Source organism: Perognathus longimembris, chromosome 20 (assembly GCF_023159225.1).
Source record: "Perognathus longimembris pacificus isolate PPM17 chromosome 20, ASM2315922v1, whole genome shotgun sequence".
NCBI classification, from domain to species: Eukaryota; Metazoa; Chordata; class Mammalia; order Rodentia; family Heteromyidae; genus Perognathus; species Perognathus longimembris.
Genome location: NC_063180.1, coordinates 39,602,019 through 39,620,880, shown reverse-complemented (window position 1 = coordinate 39,620,880; position 18,862 = coordinate 39,602,019). Strand labels below are relative to the sequence as shown.

The 18,862-nt window shown below is 50.4% G+C and overlaps 1 protein-coding gene across 1 annotated transcript; it reads right to left on the bottom strand.

Annotated features, from left to right (window-relative positions):
* Positions 1-14,226: 14,226 nt before the first annotated feature.
* Mkrn3 (makorin ring finger protein 3) lies at positions 14,227-18,220 on the bottom strand. Its single transcript, XM_048369048.1, has one exon. It carries the CDS (start codon positions 17,987-17,989, stop codon positions 16,157-16,159), a length of 1,833 nt encoding a protein of 610 aa, XP_048225005.1. The 5' UTR covers positions 17,990-18,220; the 3' UTR covers positions 14,227-16,156.
* Between the last annotated feature and the right edge of the window lie 642 nt (positions 18,221-18,862).

Genomic DNA, 18,862 nt, shown 5'->3' with positions numbered 1-18,862 from the left:
GCAAAAGCCAATTGTAGTAAGCTTTGCTAGCTGGGTCTAGGACATCCATGAAGTGCCTCCCCTCCCCCGCACCACACAGTGAGGAGGGCAGCTGGGGGGAGGCCTCTGCTTGCTCAAGTCACTCCAGCCATTCTGCAAGTCAGAAAGGCCAGGTTCTGCCCTCTCCTGCAGATAGGATTTCTACCCACGTGGAAGCTTCAGCTGTCAAGCTGGAAATACCCCACCCTCAGGCAGAAGGAGAATGTGAGTTTACAAGATCATATATTGGGGGGGAGGAGGAGTACTTAACAATCACCCAAGAGAACCCCAACAAGTGGAAAGAAGCAGGTGCACAGTGCCCCAATCCGGGGCAGCTGGTTAGGACTGCAGCTCCCTCCTGACGCATGCTCTGCCCCGGCTGTGGACAGGTCCAGGCTGGGAGATGGGCGAGAAGCCTCAAGTGGCGCTAAGGAAAGCTCCCCGTTGTGATTCCTGCTGCAGGGGAAGGAAGCACAAGCAGGCTCAAGGAGAAGAGACACAGGAGCCAGGAGCCTTCAGGCTTGAAAAGCCCCAGGAGATGTGGAGGTTGACTGTTGGGGACATGCAAAGGAAAAAGGGGGTTCCCCTGCCGCTCTGGGAATGCCTTTGGAGACCACTTTGTTTCAAGTTTAATCTCCAGCACTGTAGAATGGAACAGAACGGAATAGCACAGAATAAACAGCACAGAATAATGGAACAGAAGAGAATGGAATAGAACCAAACAGAACAAACAGAAAGAATAGAATAAAACACAATATAGGCTGGGTGCGGGTGGCTCACACCTGTAATCCTAGCTACTCAGAAGGTTGAGATCTGAAGATCACAGTTCAAAGCCAGCCTCGGCAGGAAAGTCCATGAGAGTCTTATCTCCAATCAACCACCAGAAAAGTGTAAGTGGTGAGGTGGCTCAATGTGGTAGAGGGCTAGCTTTAAGGGGAAAAAAACAAAACAAAACAACCCAGGGACAGGGCCCACAACCAATAACAACAACAATGAAAAAAGAATAACAGAACAGAATGAAATGGAATAGAAGAATAGGACAAAACAGAATAGAGGGCTGGGAATATGGCCTACTGGCAAGAGCGCTTGTCTCATATACATGAAGCCCTGGGTTCGATTCCCCAGCACCCCATATATAGAAAATGGCCAGAAGTGGCGCTGTGGCTCAAGTGGCAGAATGCTAGCCTTGAGCAAAAAGAAACCAGGACAGTGCTCAGGCCCTGAGTCCAAGGTCCAGGACTGGCAAAACACACACACACACACACACACACACACACACACACACACACACACACACACAAATTGACAGAAACTAGAATCAAACAGAAGAAAATAAAGGTAGGACAGGCTTTTGGGGCCAGCTCCTAGGGAATCTAGTCAGTCTCATGTCACCAGCACAATGCCAGAAGTGGTCGCAGGGGAGTGTGAAACCAAACCTCCAACGACAGCATGAACTAAGCATCCCACAGGCAACCATGGGCTTTGGTGACCACGTCAAGAGGAACTGGTAAAACCATGTTGGCTGTGCCAATGGCGGTGAAGAAGCAACCAGGCACCTTTTATGATCATAAATGGCAGTATCTGAGGCCAGAGCTTTTATTGAACAGACATACCATGGTAGTCTGCAGTTATTCTTATTTATTGAGGCCTTACGCAGTCTGATGGGGCCCCTGGATGGGGCCACAGGCATGGCGCCCTCTAGAGGGCGGATGGCAGGGGGGGCACCATGTCACCATTCCCTCCAGCAGAGCCAGGGGTCTCACTTGGTCCCCAGCTTTGCATTTGCATGCAATGGCCACCAGCAGTGGGGGCCACTCAGTGAACTGAAAGCCAGTGGTGATACAGGGCCACCTTTGTACAGGAACTGTGGTGCTGGCAATGCCCTGGAAGTGACAACGGATCCCTCCCGCCTACTTGTCACAATTCCCAGAAGAACCGTGACTCTGGCTCTGACCTCTAATAATGCTGACTGGGAAGGCTTGTGAGGGGTTTTCTAGCTCCATGAACTGTGGAGTAGAAAGGGTTCACTGAGCCAAGGAGCTGGAAAATCACTAGGTAGCAAGTGATCTTACATGTCACCATGGACTCCGTTTTTATTAATGGCACTGTGGGCTGGGCTCCCAGTCCTGCTCTAGGCAGGAGGCGCTGATGTGCAGACCAGACCGGAAAGTGCTGTCTGTATCCCTGGAGCTCCCTGGCTGTCAGTTCTATAAGGGAATGAGTTATCTTTCAGGACAAGTGATTACAGGTGCTTTCCTAAGGGTGACACTGCCTCCCCCTTCTCCACTCTTTCGTTATGGGTCTGCCTCCACCATCTGATCGTTCTACAACCTTTGTTTGATATTACATTTTGTTTTTGTTCTGGGGCTTGAACTCAGGGCCTGAGTGCTATCTCTGAGCTTTTTCGCTCAAGGCTAACACTTTACCACTGGAGCTGAAGCTCCACTGTTTTTTTTTTTTTTTTCTTGGTGGTTAATTGAAATTGAGAGTCTCATGGACTTTCCTGCCTGGGTTGGATTTGAACTGTGATCCTCAGATCTCTGCTTCCTGGGTAGCTAGGATTATGGCATGAGAAACTGGTACTTGGCTAAACTGCATGTTTTAGCATTTCTATTTATTTACTGTAAACCCTCAGATGGGGTAGTTCAGAAATCTGAGGATCTTGTAAGAATTCAGCCCAGAGAGTTTGGAGCGCCTGCTAATTGCCCCATTTCAGTGGGAGTTAGCAGTAATTTGGGCCCTGTATTAATAAACATATGGTAAAAAGCAGCCAGCCTCCTTGCATGAAATGATTTTCCTCTATTTTTTTTTCTCTCTGGACAGTGGCTATAAATTCTGGAGCTATATTAAGGTCTCAAGGGCATTTGTGCCTGTCATAGGGGACTTTTTTCTTGACAACTTAATGGCGAGGTGACCAGACTGTCCCTTTCACAGGAAGCTTGTGGATGGGCAAGTTCTAGTCTCTAGCATGATCTTTGTCCCTCTTCCTACCTGTTATGGATTCTCCAGGGAGCACTGACTCTGGAGTCTGGTTTGAGGCAGAGAAGAGGCAGCAGAGCCACACAGGAGACACCCAGGCTGTATTTATCACTTACAGACCCAAGGCAGGAGAGGGCAGCCTGCTCAGCCACACCGCGGCAACAATGGGAAACCGCTCTGTGATGGCTGCATCTGCACACCAGCACACGCTCAGTCAGTTCTGTGAGAGAGGGAGAGAGACAGGGAAAGGAGGAGGGGGACAGAGAAGGGGGGAGGGGGGGCCAGGGAAGAAGAAGAGGAGAAAGGAAGAGAGGAGAAAAGGAGGGGGAGAGAAAGAGAGAAGAAAGGGAGGGGGAAGGGGGAAGGGAGGAGGAGTGGGGGGAAGGGAGGAGGAACTGGGGGATGGGAGGGGGAGTAGGGAGAAAGGGAGGGGGAGCAGGGGAAAGGGAGAGGGGCAGGGGGACTGGGAGTGGGAATGGGGGACTGGGAGGGGGAGCACGGAAAGGGAGGAGGAACAGGGGAAAGGGAAGGGGCAGGGGCACTGGGAGGGGAGCAGGGATAGGGAGGGGGGCAGGGAAAAGGAGGGGGAGTGGAGGACTGGAAGGGGGAGCAGGGGACTGGGAGGGGGTGAGGGGGAAGGGAGGGAGGGGGGACTGGGAGGGGGGCAGGGAAAGGGAGGGGGAGCAGGGAAAGGGAGCGGGCACGGCAAGGGGAAGGTGGAGAGGCTGAGACCGAGGCCAAGGGAGGGAACAGGCCTTTGTTGAGCTCAGGGGCTCCCAGGCAGGCCTTCTGTGGGAAGATCAGTGAGTGCGCTGAGAGCAAGCACGCCTGGGCTCTGATTCCAGAACAGCACCCAGGCACAGAGGAGCAGCGGAGCGTGGTCACTGCGGAGGGAGTATCTGTGCCTTCCACATGGGTGCAGGCTTTCGGGAACAAGGCAAGCATGCTGCATCTGGCTGACACACAGAAGTGTGTGCAAGGCAGTTATTCCGATAAGCTGTGCTGAAGAACTGGGAGGAGGCAGAGACATGCAGTGTGAGGGAGACTGAGCTTCATTCGGCTATCTTCAAACCCGATGCCAGGGCAATGTAAGATCCTAAGGACGCAGTGCATTCTCAATGTCCCTCTGCACAAAAGCTCTAAGAAGGATTCGAGGCCGGGCGTAGGCTCATGTCTATAATCCCAGCTACTCAGGAAGCGGAGACTGCAGTTTGGAGCCAGCCCAGGCAGGAAACGCTGTTAAACTCTTATCTATAATGAATCACAAAATGCTGGAAGTGGAGCTGTGGCTCAAGTGGTAGACAGCCACAGCTTTGAGTGGAAAAAGCTAAGGGACAGCTCCCAGGCCGAGTTCAAGCCCCAGTATCAGTACAAAAAGAGACATTTGGATTTCTAATGGTGTAAAACTTCTGGTGTTGGCATATACTTCCTGAAGCATGTGAATGGCCCCGTGTGGATTCCATGTCCCCTTTAGGGGCAGCTGCCTCTGTCTCCCTCAGATGACGGAGCAGAACTCACCTGGGTTTGGGCCCTACCGTGTAATAGAAGCAGACCCCTTCAGGAAGCCTGGTGCTGTCTGAGCAGGCTGCACACACAGCACAACTGGCACATGGGAACGACATTTTATATTTCTTTAGCAATTGGCTTGCGTATTTCTTTTTTCTACTACTTTTTTTTTTTTTTGCCAGTCTTAGAGCTTGAGCTCAGGGCCTGGGAGCTGTCCCTGAACCTCTGTGCTCAGTGGTAGCACTCCACCACTTGAGCCACAGTGCCACTTCCAGCTTTTTCTGAGGACTTTACTGGAGATAGAGTCCTCATGTGTTTTCCTGCCTGGGCTGGTTTCGAACTATGATCCTCAGATCTTGGCCTCTGAGTAGCTAGGATTACAGGTGTGAGCCTGTGAGCTTGGCTTGCAGTGAGCCACCATTCTGTCTTGGTGTCTGCTTCTCAGAGAACCCAAGTTACTACTTGGGCGATGGTTATGGCACAAGACAACGTTAGAAGAAATGAGCAAAGCCAGAGTGAAGGAAGCTGAACCACTGGCCCAGGACAGCACACAGGTGCAGCTGTACAAACAGGGGCTGGAGGCATAGTTCCCATAGCAGGGCCAGGGGCCACTTTACAGACAGACAGGTCAGCACAGGAGGACCCTGTGGTCTTTTCCTTCAGAGGATGTCTAGCTCTTATCCTTGCGCCTCTCCCATCCACAATGGAAGGATACATCTTTTTCAATAGGGCAGCTTCTGGTCACCACCCTACCAGACCAAGAGGGAAGGCAGGAGGGGAGAAAGCAAACAAGCCAATTGTTGTAGAATTAAACAACCCAGGTTCAAGCCCTGGCTCCACTCTTCTTTCAGCCTCACTTTGGTCCAATCTCTCATCTCTACCTCTTTCTCTGATCTAGATAATGAGAAATAACAGCACATGGCTCTGAGCGTGAAGGGAGTTGAATTAGATCAATTAATGTAGCAACTACATTACCAGAATTAATGTACTTGTCTGTGACAAACTGCATGTTGAAAATTGAAAAATTGATGCCATTTTATTTTTTCTCAGTCATGGGGTTTGGACACTGTCCCTGAGCTTTTTGGCTCGTGGCTAGAGCTCTACCACTTTGAGCCATGGCTCTGCTTCCAATTTTCTGGTGATTAATTAGAGATAACAGTTTCATAAGACTTTTCCTGTCCAGGCTGGCTTTGAACCTCAGTCCTCAGATCTTAGCCTCCTGAGTAGCTCGGATTATAGGCATAGAGGCCATTTTAAAAAGCATTGTTCATTACTAGCGATGCTTGAAAACTTTTCCTATTTTGGAAGCATTTTATCTGTGCATTTTATCTATCCATATTTTCTATTTGTTGTCGCTGGTCTTTTGTTTCATTGGAAGATTTTATGTACTATGGAAATCAATTCCTGTCCTACTTTATGTATATCTGTGTATGTGTGTATATATATACATGCTAGCTAGATGATTTTCTTCTGAGAAATCAGACCCTGGGGGCTGATGGAGTATAAGTGGCCCCCATCACCATGGGTATACATCTACAATCAGGATCCCTGGACCTCAGTTCTTTTAGTCGTCACAAAGGGTTAATAGGAGTATCTATTCTCCAGGATAACTGGAATGATTCAATGAAATAACAACCTCCAAACAAGGTCTACCACACAGCAAGCTCCATGCAGGTATGTGCTATGGTTATTATGAAACTCTATGACTTCTGTCAAACATGAGATAGAAAGGCATTTTTCGAATTGCAGGCTCCAAGGCCCCGGAGATGACTTTTCTAGATGATTTTGAGCTCATTCAACAAATTTTATTGATTATGCTACCTGTACCATAAGCAATTCACATACGTGTGTGTGTGCGTGTGTGTGTGGCTACATGCGTGCATGCACATACACACATTTATAAACCTTAGTACCTCTGCCAAGCATGGTGGTGAGTGCTTGTACTCCGAGCCTCCTGGCCCATGCAGGGTTACGGTTTGAGATACATCTGAGCTACACAGTGAGACTCTATGTCCACCTACCTCATACAGGTGTGTGATTTTTTTTTTTTTGGCCAGTTTTTTTTTGGACTCAGGGCCTGAGCACTGTCCCTGGCTTCTTTGTGCTCAAGGCTAGCACTCTGCCACTTGAGCCACAGCGCCACTTCTGGCCATTTTCTATATATGTGGTGCTGGGGAATCGAACCCAGGGCCTCATGTATACGAGGCAAGCACTCTTGCCACTAGGCCATATCCCCAGCCCCAGGTGGGTGATTCTTAATCCATCGATTTAAACTCCACCAGTTCCTTTTTCGTTCTACTGTCATTCAGCACTGATTTTTGACTGAGTGTGTTATGCCAGAACTGGGACTTGAATACAGGGACTCAAGATCTCATGAGGCTTTTTCAGTCACAGCTGGTGCTCTACCATCTAAATATGTCCTGTTTGGGGCTGTTTTTTTGGAGATAAGAGTCTTTCCAGTTCACCTGCCTGGCCTGGTTCCAAACCTTACATTCCTCCAGTCTCAGCCTCCTGAGTAGTTAGGATTATGGGCATGTGTCACTAGCGGCTGATGATTATTGTTTTGTAAAGCAGGCTCTCTCTACACTGCCCTGGCTGGCTTTGAATATCTGGGCTCGAATAGTCCTCCCACCTCAATTTTGAGTTAACTGGACTACAGATGCACACACCAGTGTGTCTGGCAGACAGACAACTTTAAAATTCCAGAATGTTGGACCTTCTTGCCTGGGCTGGCTTTGAACCGCAATCCTCAGATCTTAGCTTCCTGAGTAGCTAGGATTACAGGTGTAAGTCTTTGATGCCTGGCTCTTGTGGTAATTTTTTGTACACTAATTTCTACACACCTTTTTGTTGTCAACAAGAATATCCCTTTCAGTATATTTCCTATATGGTATTTGCTGTAATATAGAGTTTATTATTTTAATTTTCCTAGCAACTTTTTTTTTCCTTAAGGAATTCCAGATATTTTGGATTTTCAACTTATCAACGGTAAATAAATCTGCACACTTCTCTGAATGGATGTCTCTTCTGTGTTCATTTTTTTAAAAAAAACTGTGATTATACTAATAGAAACCAATACTGTTATCTAAAAACAGAGGGAAACTACTTTTCCTGATCAAAATTATGATTATGTGATTATTTGACATTGACTCATTTAAGGGATAAAGTGCTAAATTATTCAGCTCTATTTCCTTCCTTCCTTCCTTCCTTCCTTCCTTCTTCCTTTCCTTTCCTTTCCTTTCCTTTCCTTTCCTTTCCTTTCCTTTCCTTTCCTTTCCTTTCCTTTCCTTTCCTTTCCTTTCCTTTCCTTTCCTTTGCCATACTAGGGGGCTTAAACTCAAAGCCTCTGTTTGCAAGGCTGTTGGCTCTACATCCTGAGTCACACCTTCTTGCACTGAATTTTCCTGGTTATTCTGGAGAGGTAGTCTAGTGAACTTTTCTGCTCGGGTTAGTTTTGAACCATAATCTCCAGTTTGCTACTTCCTCAGGAGCTATGATCACAGGGTTGAGTCACTGAAACCAAAGTGGTTCTTACTATGTATGTAGTTTTCGCATCACTCATCTTAGATTGGATCGTCAGTTCTGTATTTGTGAATACAGGTGAGAGATCCTGAGGTTCGAGGCTAGCCTGGGCAGAAGTTTGAGTGACCTCATCTCAATCCATAAAAAGGAAGGTGTAGTGGTTGAAGCTTGTCATCCTGGATACTTGGAAGGCTTGTGGTTCAGGCTGGCTAAGGCAAAGAGTAAGAGGACCATATTTGACAAGTAACAAAAGTAATAAAAATGGCTCAGAGCATGGCTCCAGAGTTAGACTGCCTGCCTAGCGAATCTAAGGTCTTGAGTTCAAACCTCAGCACACAATACGCAAATTTTAGTATAAGTCAAGGAAAATACCTATACATTTATAGCCCATATTTTTGTCACATGTTTAAAATAACCATATTGATCATGAACCATTTTTATAGCTATATGAAGATGCTGGTAGGATTCTTTCCTTTTTTATTGTACATCTTTATTTTCCTTCTCAGTTTTATCCTCTTATGCTATTCTTTTGTGAGCCAGTACTGGGGCTTGAACTCAGAGCCTGGGTACTTTTCCACTTTTCCTGGGTATCTACCACTTGAGTAACACCTCCACTTCCAGCTTTTTGGTGGTTAATTGAAAGTAGTCTCATAGACCTTCCTACCCAGGCTGGCTTTGAACCATGAGTGCCAGATTTCAGCCTTTTGAGTAGCTAGGATTACACATATGAGCCACCAGCACCTGGATTATGTTTTTATTATTTAATATTTCACTCAATTTTGCATCAGTATTCAAAATGAAATGGGACTCAGAAATGTGTTTCACTGTACTGCCAACACTCTTATACAAATGTTATGTGCCATTCCTAAGTATAAACTTGCTTGATTTTTTTCATTGGTAACCTTTATAGTTCTAATTTCTGGTCCACTAATTTTGCTATTTATGTACACCATGCCTATTAAGTACTAAAATTAAGAGCACAGGCATCGATGGCAGTATCCTGTACATTACTGTGTGCACAATTTTTCAGCTCATACTGTGGCAGGATAGACAGGGAAGATGAAGCCTAGTGAAGGGAACCAGGAACTCAGAAACAAACAGGTATTTAGAAACACAGAAACACTATCTTTGCTTCTGAGAGACACAAATGAATTCCTTCCTTCCTTCCTTCCTTCCTTCCTTCCTTCCTTCCTTCCTTCCTTCCTTCCTTCCTTCCTCCCTTGATTTCTCTCTCTCCCTCTCCCTCTCCCTCTGGTAGGTCTTGGGGCTTGAACTCAAGCGCTCTCCCTCAGCTCTTTCTGCCCAAGGCCAGCAGCACTCTACCACTTTGAGCTACAGTGAGATAAGAGTCTCAAGAACTTTCCTGCCTGGGCTGGCTTTGAACCATGATCCTCAGACCTCAGTCTCCTGAGTAGCTAGGATTACAGGTGTGAGCCACGGGTGCCCAGCTGGATGCGTTTCTTATATTGGAAGGAATGGCCAAACAAAATCCAGGAACTCAGAAAGTGTAACAACCAGAATGAATAAAGAGCAAAGATAAACACCTACCTTTGCATAACTGTAAATCAGACCCCACTCCCCTGGCTTATAAACACCCCAGATGTCAAAGAGCTGTGTGTCTCTCCCTCAGAGAGGAGTCACTCCCTAAGAGTGTGCCTCTGCCTTCCTGCTTCTCTGTCTATCAGGGTGTGCCTTTCTGCTTGTCTGCTTGCCTTATTCACTCAGTAAGTCTCTGCCAAGTTTTCTTACCATTGTGGCTTGTCCAGAAATTCTCTTTCTGGCCATCAAAAATCAAAGAGCCTAGGTGAAGAGTCCCGACTTTTTTTTTTTTTTTTTTTTAACAGGGAAACTTCACCACCCCTCAGCTGCATGGAGTGAATGAATGAACTCAAATTCCCTCCTTTACTAAATGGTTAACCGGGCTCCTAACGACGACATCACACAAGAGCCCCTGGGCCACTTCTAAAGTCTCCACTTCGTGGGTCACCTCACCGTGGCCGGGTTTTTTTTTTTTTTTTTTTTTTTATGAATGAGCGGTCTTTCAAGTCCGGGATGTAAACACACCATTCTCAGGGTAAAAATCCCAGGGTGAGTTCATGCAATCCCAGCCCCGGTGCCGCGTGGTTTCCCCGGTGTCCTCCCCCCCCGCCCCGCCCTCCCGGGCCCCTTCCCCAGGCTCGCGGTGGGAGCCCACGCCGCACCCGGGCTGTTCACCCGAGGCTGCAGCGGAGGGGCGGGCCCGCGGGGCCCGGGGGGCGAGCCTGCCTCTGCCTAGGCGGCAGGCGCGGACGCGGGCAAACCTGGTCTCGGGGATCCCGGACCAATCACCGCGCGGTGCTGGGCGGGGTTTTCCGAATGGAATGGGCGCGGGGGCTGAGCCGAAGCGCTGGGGGCGGGACCACAAGCTGTCACTCACGGGGCGGGGGCTCCTCCCCGCAGCCGGAGCTCCTCCCGGCAGCCTGAGCCCCTCCCCTCAGCCTGAGCCCCTCCCCTCAGCCCCGGCTCCTCCCTGCAGCCCGAGCTCCCCCGTGCAGCCCGGGCCCCTCGCCCCCTCTCCGGGCCCCTCCCCGCAGCCCGAGCCCCTCGCCCCCTCTCCGGGCCCCTCCCCGCAGCCCGAGCCTCCCTCGCCCCCTCGCCCCCTCGTCGGGCTCCTCCGCGCAGCCCGAGCTCCCCCGTGCAGCCCCGGCCCCTCGCCCCCTCTCCGGGCCCCTCCCCGCAGCACGAGCCCCTCGCCCCCTCGCCCCCTCGTCGGGCTCCTCCCCGCAGCCCGAGCTCCCCCGTGCAGCCCCGGCCCCTCGCCCCCTCTCCGGGCCCCTCCCCGCAGCCCGAGCTCCCCCGTGCAGCCCCGGCCCCTCGCCCCCTCTCCGGGCCCCTCCCCGCAGCCCGAGCTCCCCCGTGCAGCCCCGGCCCCTCGCCCCCTCTCCGGGCCCCTCCCCGCAGCCCGAGCTCCCCCGTGCAGCCCCGGCCCCTCGCCCCCTCTCCGGGCCCCTCCCCGCAGCCCGAGCTCCCCCGTGCAGCCCCGGCCCCTCGCCCCCTCTCCGGGCCCCTCCCCGCAGCACGAGCCCCTCGCCCCCTCGCCCCCTCGTCGGGCCCCTCCGCGCAGCCCGAGCTCCCCCGTGCAGCCCCGGCCCCTCGCCCCCTCGCCGGGCCCCTCCGCGCAGCCCGAGCTCCCCCGTGCAGCCCCGGCCCCTCGCCCCCTCTCCGGGCCCCTCCCCGCAGCACGAGCCCCTCGCCCCCTCGCCCCCTCGTCGGGCCCCTCCGCGCAGCCCGAGCTCCCCCGTGCAGCCCCGGCCCCTCGCCCCCTCGCCGGGCCCCTCCGCGCAGCCCGAGCTCCCCAGTGCAGCCCCGGCCCCTCGCCCCCTCGCCGGGCCCCTCCGCGCAGCCCGAGCTCCCCCGTGCAGCCCCGGCCCCTCGCCCCCTCGCCGGGCCCCTCCGCGCAGCCCGAGCTCCCCAGTGCAGCCCCGGCCCCTCGCCCCCTCGCCGGGCCCCTCCGCGCAGCCCGAGCTCCCCAGTGCAGCCCCGGCCCCTCGCCCCCTCGCCGGGCCCCTCCGCGCAGCCCGAGCTCCCCCCGTGCAGCCCCGGCCCCTCGCCCCCTCGCCGGGCCCCTCCGCGCAGCCCGAGCTCCCCCGTGCAGCCTGGCATCCTCATCCTCGGTGCTCGAGGACAGCGGGAGGGGCTGGCTGCTGCTGCCTCCCTGGAAAGCGGCGGGGAACACGTCACGCAGCCCGCAGCTTTCCAGGTCTGTTAATTTCACCTCTCCGCAGAACGGGCTGAAAACGGAACCAAGTGTACTGTTTGCACACAAATAACACCTCCTTCGTTGTTTCCCTGTGAGGCGTCTGCCGCAGAAATACCCGGGCCTTTTGCTGCTGGGTGTATCTTAAGTAATTGAACCAACACCGTTAGCTTAAATGAGATGATTTTTGCTTTTAAAAAAATCACTAAATTTTTTTTGAAACTGTGAATATGAGGTACTAGGTACTCGAACCCGTTTGCAAAAATAATACTAGCTTTATGCAGGTTCCACAGATTCATAGAAAGAAAACATTGCTGGAGTACTTATATTCTTGTAAAATTGCTTCTTGGGCTCCTAAATATGCAAAGGTTCCTCTTTTATAAAAACCATCTTAAAAATAGCAACTGTATTTCAAGCTTTTGCTTCATGCTACTTTTGCTCCTCAGAAAAATCTTGCAAAACTGAGCAGTGTACCCATTGCTCAGTTTGATAAACTGAGGTACAATGAATTTAAAGAATTTGCTGAGACTGTGAGGCTGCTGAGTGGTGAGGATTTTAATTTCCTTTTCCCCCTCTCACAGGGCAAGTTCTCTACTACACACTATGCCAGGGTAAAACCTGAATTCTGTTATGACTGCCTGGTTTGAGATAACTAGTTGCATAAAAACTCTGCCTTTCTTCTTGTGGATGGGCAGAATGGAGCAGGGGAGACTTTTCAGTGCTTTCTGGGTTCAGTACAACCCCCTCTCTGACTGCTAAGCCCCTACTGGGGCTCCATCAAGCTGGGAACCCTCAGTAGTCTTGGAAAGTGACCCATTTGGTCCCACTCTTTAGTTTTTTGTTTTGGGTTTTTTTTTTTTGGGGGGGGGGCTAGCTTTCCAGTTCATGGGTAGGGAAAGGGTAGCAGTCCAAGGCTTCTATCTGGTGAATTATTTGGAATCAACAAGGAATAGAGACCCCATGTCAATGTAGCATGCTGGTGTTGGTGATCCATCCATCACCCAAGGTACAGGCAGAAGTACAACAATAAGGATAATGGTTCAAGCTGACCCAGAGCAAAAAGTGCAAACCTATCTCAAAAATCATAACAAAAGGGCTGGCAGCATGCCTTAAATGGTCAAGTGCCTGCTTAGTAAGCCTGAAGCCTTGAGTTCAAATCCCATTAGGGCCAAAAAAACCAACCAACTAAACTAACAATAAAAGCAAATACTGGGTGAGGCAGCTTGGACCTCTAATCCTAGCTTCCCAGGAGGCTGAGATCTGAGGATAGCAGCTCAAAGCCAGCCCAAAGCCAGACCCCACAGCAAAAGTCCTTGAGACTCTTATCTCCAATTAATCACAGAAGAAACATGAAGTGTCCCTGTGGCTCCAGTGGTAGATCACTAGCCTTGTGCAAAGAGCTCAGGGACAGTGCCCAGGCCCTGAATTCAAGTCCCATGACCTGCAAAAAATAAAAAATAAAAAGAAAGAAAAGAAAGAGAGAGAAATAAAAGAAAAGAAAAAGGAAAAAAGGAAAGAAAAAGAAAGCACAGTGAAAAACTCTAAGGTGCTTGCACAGAGAACTGGGAGCTACAACATGACAGGCAGCATAAAACTATGGGAGGAAAGCTTGGTGCTGGTAACTCACGCCTGTAATACTAGCTACTCATGAGGCTGAGATCCGAGGATTGAGGTTCAAAGCCAGTCCAGGCAGAAAATTCTAGAGATTCTTATCTCCAATTAACCACTAGAAAACTTAAAAGTGGTGCTGTGGCTCAAGTGGTAGAGCGCTAGCCTTGAGCTGAAAAGCTCAGAGGCAGCACCCAGGCCCAGAGTTCAAGCGCCATGACTCACAAAGCAAGAATAACAACATATGGGAGGATGAAGCAGCTGCTGGACAGTGGACTAAGAATCACTGAATGTGGAAGCCTATAGAGAAAAGACACCTAGTACCTAGTACTCGGTATAGTGTAGTACCTAGTACCTAATACCTCACATTCACAATTTCCCAAAGATCATGAGGAACTTCTTTCTGCAAAAATCATACAGACAAAATGACCCAGGCTCTCTGCATTCTGTGAGAACTTGACCCCTGCTCTGCCCAACCTGGCTATTCATGCATCTCCAGGAACTCTATTATTTAATTTAGCCCATATGATGGAGCAAGAGGAAGCAACAGCACAGCAACTTGTAGTTCCCTGTAAAGGCATGGTTTGAGCCTCCTCCCTGGTCTCCTAACTCATACCTATGGGCCACATAATGGCAAGTAGTTTCAACTTCCTATGCTGTCTCATCAGGAGGAGAAAAAAGACAGCAGGTGCCATTCAGGGCTGACATTTCATTCATAACTTTCAAGTATGTGGTATTCTTTCTATAAACACGCTGGCCTTAATGAAGAGCAAGAAGCGTCTGAACATCCTGGGAAGCAGGCCCTGGGCTCCTCAGGAAGGAGATTCTGCAGCTGATGGATACAACATTCTACACGGTGAGGAAATCAGTTAGAATGGTATTCCTTTATTCTCTCTCTCTTTCTTTCTTTCCTTGGCTCCTAAAAGATGTATTAACATTCTACACAAAGTACAGAAGCACTGCATATCCTCTATTTATCAATTATTTGTGTAACTAGTGCAATTTTATTATGACTATAAAATGGGAATAGTTACAGATTCCTGCTAAATTTACTTTATACAACATTCTTTTATCTTCAGCAATGTGCATTCTTCATATACACTTTGTTATAATAGACAGCCATAGAAACTGTTAGCTTATTATTATTGCTATCATGCATCACTGCTTTATACTGTATTCTGTAGGTGTGCATTTCATATACTTTTTTTTTGCCAGTCCTGGGCTTGAACTCAGGACACTGTCTCTGACCTTCTTTTGGCTCAAGGCTAGCACTCTACCACTTGAACCACAGCACCACTTCTGGCTTTTTCTGTTTATGTGGTACTGAGAAATTGAACCTCGGGGTTCATGCATGCTAGGCAAGCTCTCTACCAGTAAAGCCACATTCCCAGCCCTCACATATTGTTTTAAGCAAGTCTGATAACCTTTAAGTTCTAGTTTTTGAACTTATCATCTAATTTAGGCATATATATTATGTTTTATATGCATATCATATTTTATATATGTTTATATAATACATGTGGTTCATATATGTATTACATTTCCATTGCTATTAAATTTCACTTTGGGAAATTTCTATGGTTCACTCTTTTGTTTTTTGATTCCTATATTGACTGGTTCCAGTATTTATGTACTGTTTTCCCTTTTTCAATATTGTTACTATTATGTTGAAAACTTCTGTTAATGGCCTTTTGCCTGCAGAGCCTAGAAATCTTTTGATATAAATAAATATTGAGTGGAAATAACTAAGTATCTGAGTCCAGTATTTGCTATTACTAAGAAAAATAAGATGCACAAAAACATATACTGCTGCATTGGCTATAGTAGGCAATCTATTAATGCAACTGTGGGAATTGCTAATGACAGGTTTTCTAAGCTTTTTAGGCTCTCTGCCTGATAGAGACTATAGACAGTTCTTTCCATCAGATGTGAATAACAGACCCCTGTGCAGGGACAAATAAATCATCTGCATAATCAACACAGCAGCCCATACTACTGGCCTTTGTCCTTCAGCTCTCATCTATTTATTTTATTCCACAAACACATATATAACAGCATATATCTGTTTGTATGGTTTTCAAGTACACAGCTTCATACATAGATGCATGTTGTTTGTCTTAAATACGTACTCCAAGTATAAATAGTTTCACATCAAGCTGAACAGGATAAAAACATGTAAACAGATTCACCTCATTTTGGTCAAGTAAGACACAAATCACAAAGTAACCACAAGTTACACAAGTGCACTTGGAGGAGGGGAGAAAGTGTAAACCAGTGTAAACCAGCAGATAGCAGCTGCAGGGCCCCGCCAGGGGCCATGACTTAAGGCTATTGTAGCAGAAAGCTCATAATTCGGACTTTACCTTTCACTAAATCACATTTACTTTTGAGGAGTCCACAGTGAGAAAATTCTGTAAACACAACACTACAAGAAAATTCTGTAAACACAACACTACAAGAAAATTCTGTAAACACAACACTACAACTGAGCAAATACTGTTAGAAACAGACAGTGACCAAAGCTATCAACTCACTAGTCACACCAACTAATACTTGAAGGACTCTTTTTGTTGTTGTTACTTTTTAACACAGTGGCACATCATAACTGTAGTAGGGAAGAGATGGGAGAGGGGTGTAATACACAAGAAAACAGAGAGGAAATAACACTGTGTCAAGTTTGCCTCCACAGACTCTAACAGCAACAGGTTTCAGTCAATAGAGGGGAAAAGCAGGTGACAGCAGAAGACAGAGCCTCCGGAGAGCAGGCGACAGACGACAGCAAGAGGCTTAAAGGTAGAAATAGAAATATTCTTCCAGCTGATAATGAAGCAAGAGCAGCTCATCATGAGAGAAGGAGAAATCATCTCTTAGGGAAAGAAACTTCTTCAACAACTGACTTGCCAGACGGAACAAGACATGCTCCTTTTTGCGGCATTTAAGGGGCATGTAGACCTCTCGCACCCGCACGGGCTCCAAAACTTGATGCCAGTATGTGTTGGATGATCCACCATCATCACCTCCATCTGGCCTCCGATAGAAATCTCCCCAGCCCTCTGGATATTCATGCTTGTAAAAACAGAATACTCCAAAAGGGCAGTGACCCCTGCCTCGAGCAAAATATCGGCAGTGTTTGTTGCGCATGCCCTCCTTATACAGATGGATAAGCCTCTCCTTCTCCTCCTCATCCTCAATCCAGAGGTTACTAGGGACGACAAAGCTCGATGGGACCCTGCACTGTGGGCAGGACTTACTGATCCTGTTCTCAAACTGTGTAGCACTTCTCCACCTGCGGATACAAGTGAGGCAGTAGGTGTGGTTGCAGCTGGAGAGGATGCCAAAGCGGCGGTCGATGGGGTCGGATTTCTCATAGACAACCTCCATGCAGATGCCACACACCTTGTCCATGCTGCGCTGCACAGCAAAAGAGAGCTCCATATCTCTTTCGTGCGCTTGGATGCACTCCCTGAAATGCGCTTCCCGCTGAGCAGCATTCGCAGGGTGCAAGGTGTGTAGCCCACACATGTCGCACATATCTCCGTGCAGGTAGGGGCAAGAATCCCCGCGAAAGCATTGTGCCCTGACAGCATAGCGGCAAAGTGGCATCGCTGCATCCACAGGCCTCGGCTCTCTCACAGGCGCCGGCCTCTGCAGAAGAGGCTGAGGGCCAGGGGGAAAGAACATGGGAGGATGTGGAAAGAGGACGGGACCATGAGGAAAGACCACCGGGGCAAATGGATAAACCACGGGGACATAGGGGAAAACCACGGGAGCACGTGGGAAAAACACGGGAGGAGGCGGAGGGGCCATAGGAGCATGTGGCGGAGGCAGCACACGACCTCGGTAGGGCTGTCCGGGAATGAACTCAACTGCACCCACCCAGCCTTCTGCACCTGCGGCCTCCGCACCCGCGGCCTCTGCACCCGCGGCCTCCACACCCGCGGCCTCCGCACCCGCAGGCTCTGCCCATGCAGCTTCTGCGCATGCAGCTCCTGCATAGGCTCCGCCAGCGGCCACTCCTCCCGCAGCTTCAAGACCGGCATAGTCAGCCTCAGCTTCGGCATAGTCAGCCTCAGCTTCAAGGAAGCCGCTAGCAGCAGCCGAGCCAATCAGAGAGAAGGAGCTTGAGGACGCAGCAGCAGGGGGGGCTTCCACCGTCTCCCGAGCCAGGGGCTCGCTCTGCGCAGCCATCCTGGGTCCTCTGCCTGCAGAGGCCCGAGTCGGAGAACTTTGTTCCCCCCTGGCCTTCTGCCTCCTAGAGAGGTCGTGAGAGTACTGACAGTTGTCCCCCTCCTTGCATTGCCCATGTATATAATACCTGCAGACGATCTGCTTTGTCCAGCTCTCGCTGCTCCTTTTCCGCTCCGAGCTGGATCGGTGCCCTCCGTCTGCAGGCTCGGGTTGCCTGGAGCCCGCCGTGCGGAGGTGGACAGGGCCCGGAGCCACCGGGTAGGCGGGCAGGCCGGAATCCGCACGGGGAGACGCGCTGACGTCCCCCGAAGCCGCCCCGGAGCGCTCCGGCACCGGAAGGCCCGGACGGGACCTGACCTCCCGGGGTGCCCGGGCCCCTGCGGGGGCCCCTGGGGCCCCGTGGCCTCTAGAGGGAGCTGCAGCATCTTCCATGGGGGGTCTGTGGCCCCGAATACCTTCTAGAACCCTTCCGGAACGCTTAAAAAAAATTTACCTCGAATTTCGGAGTTCGACGTTCCAAGGGCTTTAACTCATTTTCCGAGTGGCAGCGTGGCCTCTGTACGCTTCCCCCTTGCTCCCTGACCCCTGAGAACCTTGGTTCCGTTCATCAGGGCCGGGGGGGCCACTTCCGGTGCCGACACCACCTGCTGACTTGCCAATGGCTGTTTTCAAAATGGCGAGCGAGTGGCGGCGGCGGCGACAGCGGCAGCGGCTGCGGCGATGGCGGCAGAGGCCGCAGCGGTAGAGGCGGCGGCCGCCCCGGCGGCGGCGGCGACAGCCGCGGCGGTGGCGACAGCAGTGGGAGCAGGGGCGGCTGAGGCGGCGGTGGCGGTGTTGGTAGCAGCGGCGGCGGCGGCGGCAGCAGCCGGGGCTCAGCCGCAGCTGTCAGCCAGCTCGGCTGGGTTTCCGCCAGCCCCCGCCCGCTCGGGTCACACTGGAGCTGCGTCGAAGCTTGTCATTTGCGGCGTGCGCGGAGCACATGGTCTATGGCTGTCTGCGTCATCTGTCAGTCACACGGGCCCTGGCGGTGACTTCCGGTGGCTTTCATTCATAAAAACGGGAGCCAGCCTTTGTCCGCTTTATTGCATTGTATTTTTTTTTTTTTTAATGTTCTCACCGGGGGAGTGGGGAGGCTTTCGGGCGGCTGGCCAGGCCGCTTTTGTGCGGGTTTTTTTTTTTTTCCTTTTTTTTGCCAAGCCTCTATTTTCTCCGAAGCTCCGGCCCAGAGCTGGGGCTCCCGGCTGGCCGCGCCTTTCAAATGCAAATGCGCCTTTTTGTGCCCTTTGTGGCCGCGGCCGCGGGGCC

Excerpts from the sequence above, each read along its gene's own strand:
- Mkrn3 (XM_048369048.1), bottom strand. The coding sequence starts at position 17,989 with ATGGAAGATGCTGCAGCTCCCTCTAGAGGCCACGGGGCCCCAGGGGCC.